At 36.0% G+C, this 15,819-nt stretch overlaps 1 protein-coding gene across 16 annotated transcripts in view; it reads left to right on the top strand.

The window, feature by feature from the left end:
- The window catches only part of BBS9 (Bardet-Biedl syndrome 9), a 440,322-nt gene that overhangs the window by 198,885 nt on the left and 225,618 nt on the right, over nt 1-15,819 (top strand). For all 16 annotated transcript variants that reach the window (XR_011231786.1, XM_069462324.1, XM_069462319.1 and 13 more), the window contains one exon: nt 13,978-14,150. Coding sequence is in view for 15 of the 16 variants with exons in the window: in XM_069462324.1 (XP_069318425.1) it covers nt 13,978-14,150 (173 nt within the window). In the remaining variant the exon portion in view is untranslated. The remainder of the gene's footprint in view (nt 1-13,977; nt 14,151-15,819) is intronic.

Genomic DNA, 15,819 nt, shown 5'->3' with positions numbered 1-15,819 from the left:
TCCTACCTTTGGTGATGGAGGGAGATAAGTATGAAGAGTGTGGTTTTCTGGGGTTGAGAGGCAGATGTTGTTGTTCTCTACTGCTTTATCAGAATATTCACCCCAAAGAAAGGAATGAATTATTTGTACCTAACCTATGTTTGGCATTTTTATTTTTTATGAAAGAAATTAATTCTAGTCTAGAAATTTGGATAGGCAGAAAAATCCTAAAAATGGAAAGAGCCATGTATTTCTTCCATAGTAAACAGTCAAATGATTCATAAGTCATATAGAATTGTCTTTGGTTCTCAGATAGTATTTTCCCTGGGTTCCATATATTCATCTCTTTTTAAAAACTTGCTTGATAATCAACCAGGGCTACAAGTGTGCTATATGGTAAGTTTTGTTCAATTTCCTTATTTGGTATAGACCAGTCCAAGCAGAAGAAAAAAGGTGAGTGCAGTTCATTGCCTCACATACCAAATCACATTCCCTGGGGGAACTGAATAGGTTTTTATTTTCAGAAGGTAGAGTAGTACTTAAATGTAATTAAAGTTTATTGTGTGAATTCTGAAAAAAATGAAGCATTTAGGAAAAACACACTAGCAAAATTTCTGAAAATTATTATAGTCCTAAATTGAAAATAAAGGATGGATCAAATTTTATGAGATCAAATATTTTTATAATCAATATTATAAAATATTTCTGCATGGAGGTCTGTAATTTGAGTGATTCTGAAATATGCTATTGCCTAAATATGCCTATATGCTTCCCATGCCACTATCCTAAGATTCAGATCCACAGTGACTAATTACCATATACAACAAACACTGCCATCTCTCTCTCTCCACTCTCTCCTACCCCCCTTTTCCTCTGTACTTTTCATTTCTTTTTTTTTTTTTTTTTTTTGAGACAGAGTCTCACTCTGTTGCCCAGGCTAGAATACCGTGGCATCAGCTTGGCTCACAGCAACCTCAAACTCCTGGGCTTAAGCGATCCTACTGTCTCAGCCTCCCGAGTAGCTGGGACTACAGGCATGAGCCACCATGCCCGGCTAATTTTTTCTCTATATATTTTTAGTTGTCCAGCTAATTTCTTTCTTTTTTTTTTAGTAGAGATGGGGTCTCGCTGTTGCTCATCCTGGTCTTGAACTCCTTAGCTCAAATGATCTGCCCGCCTCGGCCTCCCAGAATGCTAGGATTACAGGCGTGAGCCACCACGCCCGGCCTCCTCTGTACTTTTCTGAGTCTTGCCTCTCTCTATTTTTATCTTTATCTCTTATCTCTATCTATTTGTACATTGCCTTGTTCTACTTGTTTCTTAAAGAATTTAGAAGAGTTTAGAAAATATCCAAAATATGAAAGGAGAAAATAAGTAGTTGAAGTAAACAGAGAGAAAATACAGGCAGGAAATTAATAAAAGCAAGAATAAGAATAAGAAGAATAAGAAATGCAATGCATAGTATATGATTGATAAGGTGCCAGCAGCCTACAATAACAAGAGAGCATTTAGTTTCAACATGCAGAATGTCCAAAATATATTAAATCAAGTTAAATCAAATCATTTGTTAAGAGATGCACAGCCTTTACTAATCCTAAGTTCAGGGTGAAATTTCTCTTATGAATATTCACAGAGACAATTCATTCAATAATGTCTCTATATTTTATAATTATAATGATTATACTTTTGTAATTATAATTTATAAGTAACAAACTTCACAGAGCTTTAAAAATAATGATAAAACTCAATTTTCTGAATATAACTCTACCTGAGCACAAATCAGTACAGTTTAAGCTATAGCTTGATCCAAGAATAAATTTTAAAGTATCTAGTCTTGCAAGTTTTCATTATCTAGTGTTTTCAGTATGGTTTGAACAACCAAATTCAGTAACTCGGAATCGAAAAGTAGAATGAAGGAGTTGTAGGTTTATTTTTAAATGAGCAATATTAGAGTACATTTGAATATTAGCAGAATTCAGCAGAAATGATTGAGTTCACCAGGAAAGATTCATGGTCAGGAAAGAGAAAGGAATCACAAAGCAATGAAGTCTTTGAGGAGCAGAGAGAGGATGGGATGCAGAAGCTGGGGTAGGGGTTGAGGGATAGGCCTTTGTAACAGGAGGGATTGGATGTACATCCAGGAAGACTTTATAGATTTGTTAGTGGAAAGATAAGGGAGCTTTGATGATGTCTAGATTTGAAAAAAAGTATGACATTGGTGTCATGGAGAATATGAAAGCAAATTCATGAGAGAAACAGACAATGTTGAGTTCCCATTTCATTGATTGCCACACAAAAAAGTCAGAAACTTTTCCTTGGGGCCACAGTGCTTTATTATAAAAATAGAATAAAAACTTTAAGTGTAATTTAAAGGTAAACATAAATAGAAAAACAAAATTTATTGACTTCTATTCATTCAACCCACGTTTTTAGAATGAAATTGTCGATATTAATTGTAACAATAAGAACATCAGCAAGTAAGATTTTATATATGCTTCACGTGGCCCCAGGGTCAAAAGTAGAGTGAGTTAAATACAACTCTCTTGGCAGTTAATGTGTTAAAGTTCAAGATCCTAAATTTTGAATTGAAACTGATCATACCTGTTAGGTAATTTTTCCGGGAAGTGATTTGTTTGTCAATATTCAAGCAACTAAAAGTAGGGCTCAGATTTTAAAACAGAGAATTGCAGATAAAATATTTTTATGAGAGTGATTGCAATAGTGGAGTACCAAATCTTAGCTCATAAGGAGAGAAGTAAAGATTAGAGAAAATTGATAAATAGTCAACAATGAATGGGTTCAGTGGATCAAAAGTCCAGGTAAGTTTGAAGAAGTAAAGTAGTAGGAGTTATAGAGCAAATGGACTAGATGAAATAAAGGTGGTGGTCACAGAATAGATCGGATGTTGATATCAAGAGTTTAGAGGGACTGCAGATTCTGATAATGACAAGCTCATCAGACAAGTGCAATGTTAGGGGCGTGGGTTGCTAAAATGGGGAGGAGACCAATGGAGACATGGATTTCAAGGAAACACACTATCACAGTTGTGGATATTGAAAAAGCCTATTTGTGTTGAGGTACATTCCTTCTGTACCTCACTTGTTGAGAGTTTTTATCATGAAAGCATATTGAATTGTGTCAAATGCTTTTTCTGCATCTATTGAAATGATCATATGGTTTTTGTCCTTCATTTTGTTAATATGATGTATCATGTTTATTTGTGTATGTTAAATCATCCATGCATCCTGGGATGAATCATACTTGATCATGGTGAATAATCTTTTTAATGTGCTGTTGAATATGGTTTGCTAGTATCTTGTTGAGTATTTTTGCATATATGTCCATCAGGGGTATTGGCCTGTAGTTTTCTTTTTTTGTTGTATCCTTGTCTGGTTTTGGTGTCAGGGTAATGCTGGCCTTGTGGAATGAGTTGGGAAGTATTCCCTTCTCTTTATTTTTTAAGAATAGTTTGAGCTTACAAGAAACTCACCTTACCCATAAAGACAAATATAGACTGAAAGTAAAGGGGTAGAGAAAGATATTCCACACAAATGGAAACCAAAAGCAAATAGAAGTAGCTATACTTATTTCAGATAAAACAGCCATTAAATCAAAAATAGTAAAAAAAAAAAAAAAAAGGCAAAGGAGATCATTATGTAACAATAAAGAGCCTATAACCATCCTAAATATTAATATCTATGCACCCCATATTGCAGCAACCAGATTCACAAAACTTATATTACTAGACCTGAAGAAAGAAATAGACAGCTACATAATAATAGTGAGGGACTTCAACACTCCACTTACAGCACTAGACAGATCATCAAGACAGAAAATCAACAAAGAAACACTGGACTTAAAATGGACTTTAGACCAAATGGACTTAATAGACAGTTACAGAACATTCTACCGAAAAACTGTAGACTATACATTGTTTTCATCAGCACATGGAACTTTCTCCAAGATAAACCACATTAGGCCACAAAACAAGTTTTAATAAATTTTTAAAAATCGAAATCATATCAAGTATCTTCTCAGATCACAGTGGAATAAAGCTAGAAATCAATACAAGCGGAAACTTCAGAAACTATACAAAATACATGGAAATCAAGCAACCTGCTCCTGAACAATCACTGGGTCAATGAAGAAATAAAGAGGGAAATTAAAAAAATTTTTGGAATGAATGAAAATGAAAACACAACATACCAAAATCTGTGGGATATAGCAAAAGCAGTTGTAAGAGGGAAGTTTATAGCATTAAATGCCTACATCAAAAAAGTAGAAAGATCACAAATTAACAATGAACATCACACCTCTAGGAAGGAGAAAAACAAGAACAAACCAAACCCAAAGTTAGCAGAAGAAAAGAAATGACAAAGACAGAGCAGAACTAAATGAGAGACCAACAAAACAATATAAAAGATCAATGAAACAAGAAGTTAGTTTTTTGAAAACATAAACAAAATTGAGTAGCAAAATTGAATCAATAATAAAAAATCTCTCAACAACAATAAAAAAGCCCAAGACTAGATAGATTCATAGCTGAATTCTACCAGACATGCAAAGAACTGGTGCCAATCCTAGTAAAACTGTTCCAAAAGATTGAGAAGTAGGGACTCCTCCCTAACTCATTCTGTGAATCCATTATCACCTTGATACCAAAGCCAGGAGGTGGTGCGACAAAAAACTGCACACAATATCTCTGATGAACATAGGTGCAAAAATCCTCAACAAAATACTAGCAAACCAAATCCAGCAGCACATCAGAAAAATACTTCACGATCAAGTGGGTTTCATCCCAGGGATGCAAGGATGGTTCAGGATACACATGTAAATAAATGTAATTCACCACATAAGCAATTAAAAACAAAAACCACATGATCTTAAGGGATGCAGATTTGATAAAATTTGATAAAATCCAGCATCCCTTCATGATAAAAACCCTCAAAAACCTCAGCATAGAAGGAACATATTAATCCCTCAAAATAATAAAAGCCATATATGACAGACCCACAGCCAACATGATACTGAATGGAGTAAAGTTGACAGCATTCTCCCTAAGAACTGTAACAAGACAGGGAGGCTCACTGTCACCACTTTTATTCAACATAGTACTAGAAGTGCTTGCCAGAGCAGTCAGGAAAAAGAGAGATATAAAGGGCATCCAGATTTAAAGAGAGGAAGTCAAATTGTCTCTGTGTTGATGATATGATCTTATACCTAGAAAACCCTAAGGATTCCACCAAAAGACTCCTAGTTCTGAAAAATGAATTCACCAAAGTCTCAGGTTATAAAACCAACATGCAAAAATCAATAGTATTTCTATACACCAACAATGACCAAGCTGAGAACCAAATCAAGAACTCAATCCCACTTACTATAGCTGCAAAATAAATACCCGGGAATAAATTTAACAACAGAGTTGAAAGATCTTTACTAGGAGAACTACAAGTCACTGATGAAAGAAATTGTAGGCAATACAAACAAATAGAAAAACATCCTATGCTTATGGATCAGAAGAATCAATATTGTTAAAATGACCATACTGCCAAGAGCAATCTATAGATTCAGTGCAGTTCCTATTAAAATGCCAATGTGATTTGTCACAGAATTAGAAAAAATAATTCTAAGATTCATATGGAACCAAAAAAGGGCCCGAATAAACAAAGCAATCCTAAGCAAAAAGAACAAAACTGGAGGCATCATATTACCTGACTTCAAATTATGCTACAATTCTGTAATAATCAAAACAGCATGGTGCTGGCATAAAAGTAGACACATAGATCAATGAAACAGAATAGAGAACTCAGAAATAAAACCATATACCTTCAACCATCTGATCTTTGACAAAGCAGAGAAAAACATACACACTGTTTGATAAATAGTACTGGGAAAATTGGATAGCCACATGCAGAAGAATTAAACTGGATCCCTATTTCTCGCCATATACAAAAATTAACCAAAGTAGATTGAAGACTTAAATGTAGAGCCTGAAATCATAAAAATCGCAGAAGAAAACCTAGGGAAAAACTCTTCTGGATGTAGGCCTAGGCAAAGAATTTGTGACTATGACTCAGAAGCAAATGCAACAAAAACAACAATAGACAAATGGGACTTAATTAAACTAAAAAGCTTGTGTAAAGCAAAAGAAATAAACAAAAGAGTAAACAGAGAACCTACAGAATGGGTGAAAATATTTGCAAACTATGTATCTGGAAAAAAAAACTAATACCCAGAATCTACAAGGCACTCAAACAACTCACCAAGAATAAAACAAACAACTCCATTACAAAGTGGGAAACATAAACAGGCATTTTTCAAAAGAAGATAAATGATCAAAAACATATGAAAAAAAAATGCTCAACATCACTAATTATCAGAGAAATGCAAATTAAAACCACAATGAGATACCCTCTTATTCCAATTAGAATGACCATTATTAAACAGTCAAGAAACAATAATAGATGTTAGCAAGAATGTGGAAAAGGGGAACACTTACTTATACACTGTTGGTGGGAATGTACATTAGTACAACCTCTGTGGAGATTTCTCAAAGAACTAAAAGTAGCTCTATCATTTGATCCCCCAATCTCACTAGTGGGTATCTATCCACAGGAAAAGAAATCATTATATCAAAAAGATACCTGTACTTATATGTTTATTGTAGCGTAATTCACAATCACTAAGATACGGAAGCAACTTAAGTGCCCATCAGCCAATGAGTAGATGAGGAAAATGTGCTGTATACCATGGAGTACTATTCAGCCATAAGAAAGAATGAAATAATGTCTTTTGCAGCATCTGGGATCAAACTGGAGGCTATTATCCTAAGTGAAGTAACTCATGAACAGAAAAATAAATGCCACATGTTCTCACTTATAAGGGGGAGCGAAACTATGGCTGTGTAAGGACACACAGAGTAGTATAAAGGACACTGGAGACTCAAAAGTAGGGAGGCTTGGAGGGGGTGGGGGATGAAAAATGGCATACAGTGTACACTATTCAGGTGATGGGTACAAAAGCCCAGACTTCACCACTATACAATATATACGTGTAACGTAATTCAACTCTTACCCCCTAATTCTATTAAAATAACAAAAATGGCTAGGAAAAAAAATAAAAAATAAAATAAAGTTATATGATTAAAAAAGAAAAGTAAATATCAAGAAACTATTCATAGTTTCTAATATTGAAGAGGTTATACATTTAGAACATTATACTCTTATCTACTGAAATTGTTTATATTGCTTCCTCCAGATTTTGTTTTAAAAAGCATTCATCTGCTTTTCCATCTCACAAATTTCCAAATAGCATAAATTTTCTAGATTCATTATGATACGAACATAAACATTATTTATATTGATGAACTTCAGATGTTCTGATACAAATAGAGACCAACATGATGTATTTTTGTGCCCTGCTTAATTTAATATATTCTTTTCTCCAACTGTAGTAGAGTGGAATGACAATTGACTGGGCTGTGATCATCTAAGTTTATTTTATTTGGAAGCTGAAATGGTTATTTCCACTGAGCTGCTATTGCAAGATGCAAAGGAAAAGAGAACAAATTGAATGTTCATTTGGCAGCTATTTTGATTACTAATTTTTAAGGGCATATTTTAAAGTACAGCTTCTTTTATTAGAAATAGAAAAATTCATTTCTTGTTTTGATGAAATGTATGCTCTGGAAAATCTCCAGGGGCAATGTTAACCACTTTGGAATACTAATACTAAGAAAACTTAATAACCACGATAATGCCTTATCAATCTTTGACTCATTGATCCTTGTTGAGTTTTGACAGTCTGAAAAAAATTCACCCTAAAAATATTGTATTTATCTTTTTACATCCCAATTCTGATTATAAATTTTTTATTGCAGAAAATTATTTTTCTCCTGCATATGTTGATGAAAATAAGAAAAAAATAGAAGCCCCAAATTTAAAGTTACAGAAAATACTATACCTATTTAAATGTTTATTATGAGTTTTACATTTTTATTATTTGATGGCATTAATGTATTATAGTTTGTCACAAAGAATACCTACTAGGTATCTAGAGTTTTGCTTATATTTGGGTTTTTCTAGAGTTTTAGATTTTTAGATATTTCACTCTACACTTCTTATATCAGATAGTTTTAGTATTTTTTTGTCCAACATTTTTGAGCATCTAATTTTGTTTGACCTAAACTTTAATAATACAAATTGCATTTGTATAGATCCTTGCCATATAGCATTATATTTGATCTCTGTAAAAATCCCTTGTGAGATGTGTTTTCTTTTTCCCTTTGTGTAGATGAAGAAATTGAAGATTGGATAATTTATTTTTACTAAAGTCACTGATTTAAAATTTTAGTAGATTTTAAGTTTTTCTTAGAGGATAAGTAGGGCTTTCCTTTCTAACACGATACTGTTGATTGGTCCATATGGTACCATCATCTGCCTGGACCATGGTTATAATGTCCTAACTGTACATTTATTCTTTCCCCTTTCTAATTCATTTTCTACTTGGTAGCTCTTGTGATAAAAAAAAATAAAGAAACAAACACTCACAAATTATATCATGCCACCCCCCAGGTTAAAATCTTTGGCATTTATAATAATATCCAAACTCTTTACCAATTTGTATTGGTCTCCCTGTATGTTCTGACCCTGGCCTAATGCCCATCTTCATCTAGGAGTGATTTCTTCCTACTCTGACCTTATTTATATTCCTGGTACATGTCTTTTTCTGCCCTGAGGTCTTTGTGCTTGCCATTCCCTCTACCTGGACTGTTCTTCCCATCCTTAAGGCTCAACCTTTACGCATAAAATAATTAAGAATGTGGGGTCTAGACTTAAATTGATAGTTTAGATTCCACCTGTAGCTTACAATTCTTCTGAATGACTTTGGAAAAATTACTTAACCATCTGTTTTTTAATGTATAAAATGGCAGTAAAATACTATGACAATATTATATGTGAATCAAATGAAATAATCCCTAAAAAGCACATAGTAATTTCCTGGTACATTCAAAGTGCTAGGTAAATTTTAGCTGCTAGTGTTATTTTCATCATTACAGTTAGTACAGCCACTGATGTCACCTTCTCAATGTTGTCTTCCTTGACCATAGTATCTCAAGATAAAGACATTTAGTCTTTATCACAGCACCCTGTTTCTCTGTCATAGTACTTTCATAAGTTCTATTTCTTATGTTATTTACTTGTTCATTTTCTGCCCTTCTCATTAGGATGAGGATCAGAACCATGTATGTATTGTTCACTGTTGTCTCCTTAGCACTTGTCACTCAATATTTTTTGAATGAATTAATAGATGCAGTGTTACCTTGAATTTTGTTAGAACTATAAACTAAGGATAGTTGTGCATTGCCTCTCTTTCATAAATAAATTTCATTCCTGTGATTTGTCTCTTTCTTTGAACTTACTGCATGTGACTTTTATCTGTTACTTTATCTTTGTTTGCTCAATATGGCAGATTGAAATGGGTCTCTCAGTGAGTTCATAGGCCCCTGTTGAGATCATTCAAATTTTCATGAAAGGAGAAGTGAAAGTTTAGACTTGCCCACATTTTTTTTTTTTTTTTTTTTGGTCAGAATAGAGATTTTGTTGTCTGCCAGGAGTAGAGAAGGAGCTCTAGTTGTAGGCAACTAAGACAGGATGTTTGTCTCCTCTGGGGGAAGAGTTTGGGGCACTGCTGCCTTTCTTGGCTAGCCTACAACATCCTCTGCTTTCCTTCATCCAACACCCATGCCCAGTGTAAGCTGCGAATGAGGACTAAGTCCAGCACTTTCAGAGGCAATCAGGGTAGGTGCTAATTGGGTTTGTCTTTCCCCATCCAAGAACTCAGCCCTGGCTAGCTGCTCTTGGGCATACTGTTGGTGTTCTGCTGAGAATCCTATCCATGTTTTCCCCAGTGGTAAATTCTGATCAGTTTTCACACTAACTTGTGGTGGATTGGTTGCCTGGACATACTTGATTGTACCTAAGTTTCCAGATTTTCTTGTAATACCTACATGGATGATTTAACAAAAACTGGTGTAATATCTTGTTAGAATGCAGCAAACTGGCCTCTTTAGTGTTCTTAAAAGCACGTTCCTGCCTTAGTGCCTTTGTACTTACAGTTCCCTTAGCTTGGAATGTGCTTCTCACTGATATCCCCATGGCTTGCTCCTTCATTTCCTTCAGGTACCTTGAAATATAGACTTTTTACATCTGAGGCCAGATGATATAGTTCTTTTAAACATGTCATAATAATCCCAGTTGTTTATGTGTATCTATTTTAAGATATTATAACACGTTTTTATTGAGAAATTATAGTTGAATGGAATAACTTCCTCTCTATAGCTTTATTTCATTTCATATACAAGAAATTTTATTCTTTATATATATTTAGGCTGTACCCCAAGTTTTTCCACCTGCATCTGGATGCTTATTCGGAATCCTTCTAGAACCTGAATGAATTAAATTTCCTTTGAAAAATTAGCATAATATTTCTGTAAAAATTTAAGGCTATATCTGAAGTGACAGCAAATTTTATCCTAAGGAAATACATTTTATTGAAGATACTTTCCCCCCTTATCTGCTGTATGAAAATTACTTGATTAGTTAGGTGTTATGTTGATCTAAAGAAGTTTATGATAAAATCCCTGCCCTTTAGTTTACAATAAATTGGGGAGAGTAATGGCAACAATGATGATAATGAGAAACATTTATTGAGTGCTTAATATGTCAAGCACCATTTTAAGTGTTTTATTAAAAGATACATATACATGAAAGGAAATGAGCATATTAAGGCAAAAATCTCAGAATCTAGGAGTTGTAAAGCATCTTGTTCAACCTTATGAACCCTGGAGGGAGCTCTTCCCTGATGCTCTTGGCAAGTATTCCTACAGAATCTCCGTGGGAATTCACAGGAGGGCCGCACAAAGCCCAGAAAGAGCTGCAGCTGAACGAGGAGGACTGTGAGCAGCTGTTTGAGGTGCAGGAGCAGCTGGAACAGGAGCTGGAGGAGCTAATGCCCAGCCTGTTTGAGGAAGCCCTCAGGATGGTGTGAGAAGCCAACATGAAGTAAGCAGCATCTGAAAAGCAGCTGAAGGAGGCACAGGGCAAGGTAGACATGTATAGGCAGAGGTGAGAGCCTTGAAGATACTGGTCATTGTGTCCTTACCAGCCTCTTTCAACTGCAGGCTCCACCTGCAACTGCCCAGCCTCACTAAGGCTGGCCCCTGCAAGACCCACTCTCACCCTAAGAACACCAGCATTGCCTGCTCCCCAGGCACATACCTCGCTGCGGGACCTGCCTTTATCCTAGATGAGGAGGTGGACACAACCCTATTGGCAGGGTTTCAAGCCTGAAGGATATTGCCCACCCTGGAAAAGACCTATTCCTTCCTGAGAAGGGTGTACTGGGAGGACATGAGCACCTGCCTGGACTTTACAATGGAGGATCTCTTGGTACTGGTGTGAGCCATTGTGGAGGACAACACACTCACCATCAAGCCTCTGGCTCTGCAGATGCTGCCTGCAGTGAGGGTGACTGTGGTCAAGTGTGACAGTGCCAATATAATTATCTTGAGCAGGCTGGTCCATGCCTGCCACCACCACATCTGGCTCTGTGACTCCCAGAGCCACTACCACATCTCACTGTCCTCTTGGGCCAGGATCACTGCAGTGTGCAACTTCGTTACCTACATCTGCTACATTCATAAGACCTAGTGCAGCAGGATGTGACACTAGTGTTGTGGGAGATCACAAAGTTGCAAAAGGAGATGTAGTTGGCCAAGCTCAGCTTCTTTCCCCAGGAAGCCTAGGATGTTGCCTGGGCCTAGATGGAGGCTCAGGTCTGGAGAAAACACCTGCCTCAGAATGGACAGACACACAGAGAGACAGGATCCTGGAGTCAGCCCTGAGCCAGAAACCAAACATCTGCTCCAGGAGAGACAAACATCTGGGACTTAGAGGCAGCAATGAGCTGGAACCAAATATCTGTCCCAGGACAGCTAGAGGGACAGACAGGCCTGCACCTTGTGAAATGGCCCTTCTTTCTTTCATGCTGTGTTCTACAAGTCACAGGCAGACTTTCAAGAAAGCACCAAAGACCAAGGAGCTCAGACCCTTAAAAACACTTTAAACAGCATGAAGTTCCCTCTCTCCCGAGACAGCTGTGTGAACACCTATGATTATTATACAATTCTTAACATGACTTCTGCCCTTTGTAGCTCCCTCGCTGTCATCTAATTCTTCTACTATGTAATAGTACTTCCCACACTTGGAAATAGTAATGTATCCCCTAGGGAGAAGTTCTGGCACCTCTGTGGCAAGGTCAGCCCTAATGAATGTTCCTGAATCAGTGATAGCAGAAGCAGTGTTCATTCTTCTGCCATCGTGCCATCTTTTCAAGGCCAGTGTGAGCTCCCTGAGAGCAGAGCCTCTCGCCTTATTCTTGATTTTATCCTGAGTGTCTTGTGTTGAATTATGTAAATGAAGGAAAGTGTATGACTATGAGTCTGGATGTAATATGTTAGATCTCAAGCTTATCTTAGACCCCATTTAGAGGATTCTCTCTCTCTCTCTTTTTTTTTTTTTTTTTTTTGAGATAGGGTCTTTCTTTGTCACCCAGGCTGAAGTCGAATGGTGCAATCAAAGCTCACTGCAACCTCAAACTTCTGGGCTTCAGCCTCCCAAGTAGCTTCAGCCTTCCAAGTAGCTTTGACTACAGGTGTGCACCACCACACCCAGCTAATTTTTATATTTTTATTTTTTGTAGAGATGGGGTCTTGCTATGTTGTCCAGACTGATCTTGAACTCCTGGCCTCAAGCGATCCTTCCGCCTTGGTCTCCAAAAGTGCTAGGATTACAGGCATGTGCCACCATGTTAGAGGATTCTAATGCTGTACATTATCATCACCATTCTCCCTTCTACTTCTCTATCCCTACCCTACCACAATTGTGCTGCATCTAAAGCATTACAATTTCAGTGATAATTACAAAGAACTCTGACCATGGTCCTATTATCTTTGATGGGGAGAAATGAAGAAAATGTCTAATCAGCATTATGGGCAGAAGTCAGCATGTAGAATAAGGCTTGGGTGAAGGGAGGACTTGGGAAACTTCCAAAGGGAATGATATGACAATATAAGGAAATATTTTAAATGTCCATGTGTCATGCTAGCTAGGCTTTTGATTCCTCAAGCAAGAAGACTAACTTCATCTCTGTACTCCAGCATTTCTTTCTTTACAACATTGTACATAATACATGCTCAGTAAATGGTGAATTAAATGGAATATAATGGAATATAGGACTTAGTACTAGATCTCGTAAAGTGTGTAATCCTTTTGAAGAGCCTGAATATAATCACCTGGGAAGTAAAATAAGAATGAATGGTTATGTGCCTAGTGGACTGTAGACATGGTTTAAGTCTCTATATAAATTCAGAGAGATGCAATATTGTGGGTCAGTTAAGATTAATAGCTAATCTTTGTATTAATATCTAGAGTTCCAGTGCTCTGTTACTAACTAGCTGGATGACTTTGCAAGTTACTTAAACTCTGTGATTGGATTTATTTTTTGTGAAATGAAGATAACACTATTTCCCCCCATATGGCTGTTGAGGTTTAAATGAGAAAGTGTGTGTTATGTGCTTAAGACAGTGCCTGGTGAATATTGGGCTTCCATAAATGCTATAGAAGTCAAGGTTTCTTTGGGTAGGTGACATTAAAGCCAAATCCAGAAGAACAGATAATGAAAAGGACCATACTCTGAGTAGCTTGCCAATGTGACCACCTACCTTTGGAATTAGTTTTGAAATTTAAGTGGTTGATGCAGAAAACCAGCAATGAAGCAGAAGTGTTTTTATAAAGCCAGTAGAGTCATACCTGTATTACAAAAAAGAACTCTTTGTCCTTTTAGTATTCATGTCAGGATTAGTGATAGTTTATATAGTTTTAGCCAGTAATTATGTGTTAATAAACATTTTTCCTTAAATATTTTTTTCTCTCTTAGAACGATATCGCATCCAGAGTGAACAATTTGAAGATCTTTGGCTCATAACAAATGAGCTTATTCTTCGCCTTCAGCAATATTTTGAAAAGCAGGGAATCAAAGATTTTGCCTGTTCTTTTTCTGGATCTATGCCTCTCCAAGAATATTTCGAGTTGATCGATCATCATTTTGAGGTGTGTATTATCATAACCCCTATCATTTATAATCCTTAAATATATAAAAAAGAAATAGATGCTATAGAAGAATTTTAGTGTACATCCTATTAGGCTGCATGCTTTGAGTTGTTATTCTTATGTGGATGGTGGATTTTGTGAATCCATTCCTGTTCTTTTTTCCAGTTTGTGATCAGTTACAGACATTTACAGAGTGGCTGCCTGGAGCTAAGCACGTCGTCTGGCCTTGGAACAGAGCTGATTTAATTCTCCCACATTGGGACTTAACCCTTGACCCCAATAACCCAGTGTTAAAACTATTTGAGCTTATTGGCGGCCATTTGGCTAACTAATTCTAGCAGACCATAAATGAGGTGTGATTATAAAGTAAAGTGATTTTTCTTTTTCTCTTTTAACAAGCACACCAGAACTTCTGCATCTGAATGAGGGTTAACCACTTAAAATACTCTCTAGTACCTGGCACAGTGAGTGCTTAGCAAATGCTGAATGATTAAATGTCTAAATAAATGAGATTTGACAGTAACTTTGTTGCTTTGAATATTTTTGCATTTCTTCTTTGGAACTACTTTCAGAGCCTATGTTAGATTCTCTTGAGTATCTAAATAATGGAAAATTTTCATCCTTTGAAGATTGATTTGATATTTGGAAATAGCCAAGAGTCATGTTTTATGAATGGATTGAACAATGACAGTCATTGTTTTGAAAGTTCTGTGTATTAAAGTCACTAGACTCCACTTATAGAATCTATAAACAGACCATAAGCAATACAAAAGGGAAATTTTGAGAGCATTTTAAACATCATTCAAGTAAGTAAGCATTGGTAAGAGAGTGATTATTTTTTAAGGAATCAGTAGACATTCAGTTTATTAGCTATGGTGTGTGTGTGTGTGTGTGTGTGTGTGTCAGAGAGAGAGAGAGAGAGAGAGAGAGAGAGTATCAGTCATGTAACTTGTCAGTCAACCCTTGAACATTCTAAGAACATTGACTTTTACCTATGAGGACTTCTTTTAATGCAGTATTAACATAAAGGGAAAATTTCAGGTATATACAATCCAATTGTGAATAATCATGTCATTGTCAAATAAATTAAATTTATTTCCCCTTATCTATAATGATAATATTTTCTAGGATAGCATACCTTTGATCAAATTATGTCACCAAAATGGACTGTTTGGGAGAGTGTATTTGGGTATTCAAAAGATTGAGAACCTTTGCAATCTTCTAGGATATATTTTAAGAATCTTTTACTTCACTGTGCAAAACTGGGGTCTAGTGGTTTATAAAATAGAATCCACAGACAGACTACACTTGTTACATTTTTGTAATATTTAAAATAGAGAATATTAGATACTAGCAACTAATAAATGTGACATACAGTTTTCCCTCCTTATTTGCTGGCTGGTAACCCCCTGGAGTTTCCACATCAGAGGTGATTTTTTTCTGACGAGAGACTTAGAGAATATAGTGAACTACAGGCACTTTCATTTGTTACGCACATAAATTAAGGGGGATGTGATTATGCTTCCTTTGTCCTCTGTCCCCACACTCTGCTTTCATCCATTAATAAGATTTGAAACTTGGAATCAAAGTGGTTTTAGAATTGAAGTATCCTTTGTAGTGTAAGCTCCATGAAGGCAGGGGTTTTTGTCTGTATTTATTCATTGCTATA

Source organism: Eulemur rufifrons, chromosome 29, assembly GCF_041146395.1.
Source record: "Eulemur rufifrons isolate Redbay chromosome 29, OSU_ERuf_1, whole genome shotgun sequence".
Taxonomy (NCBI): Eukaryota; Metazoa; Chordata; class Mammalia; order Primates; family Lemuridae; genus Eulemur; species Eulemur rufifrons.
The sequence above is the reverse complement of the archived record's forward strand: the minus strand, read 5'-3'. Positions and strand labels throughout refer to the sequence as shown.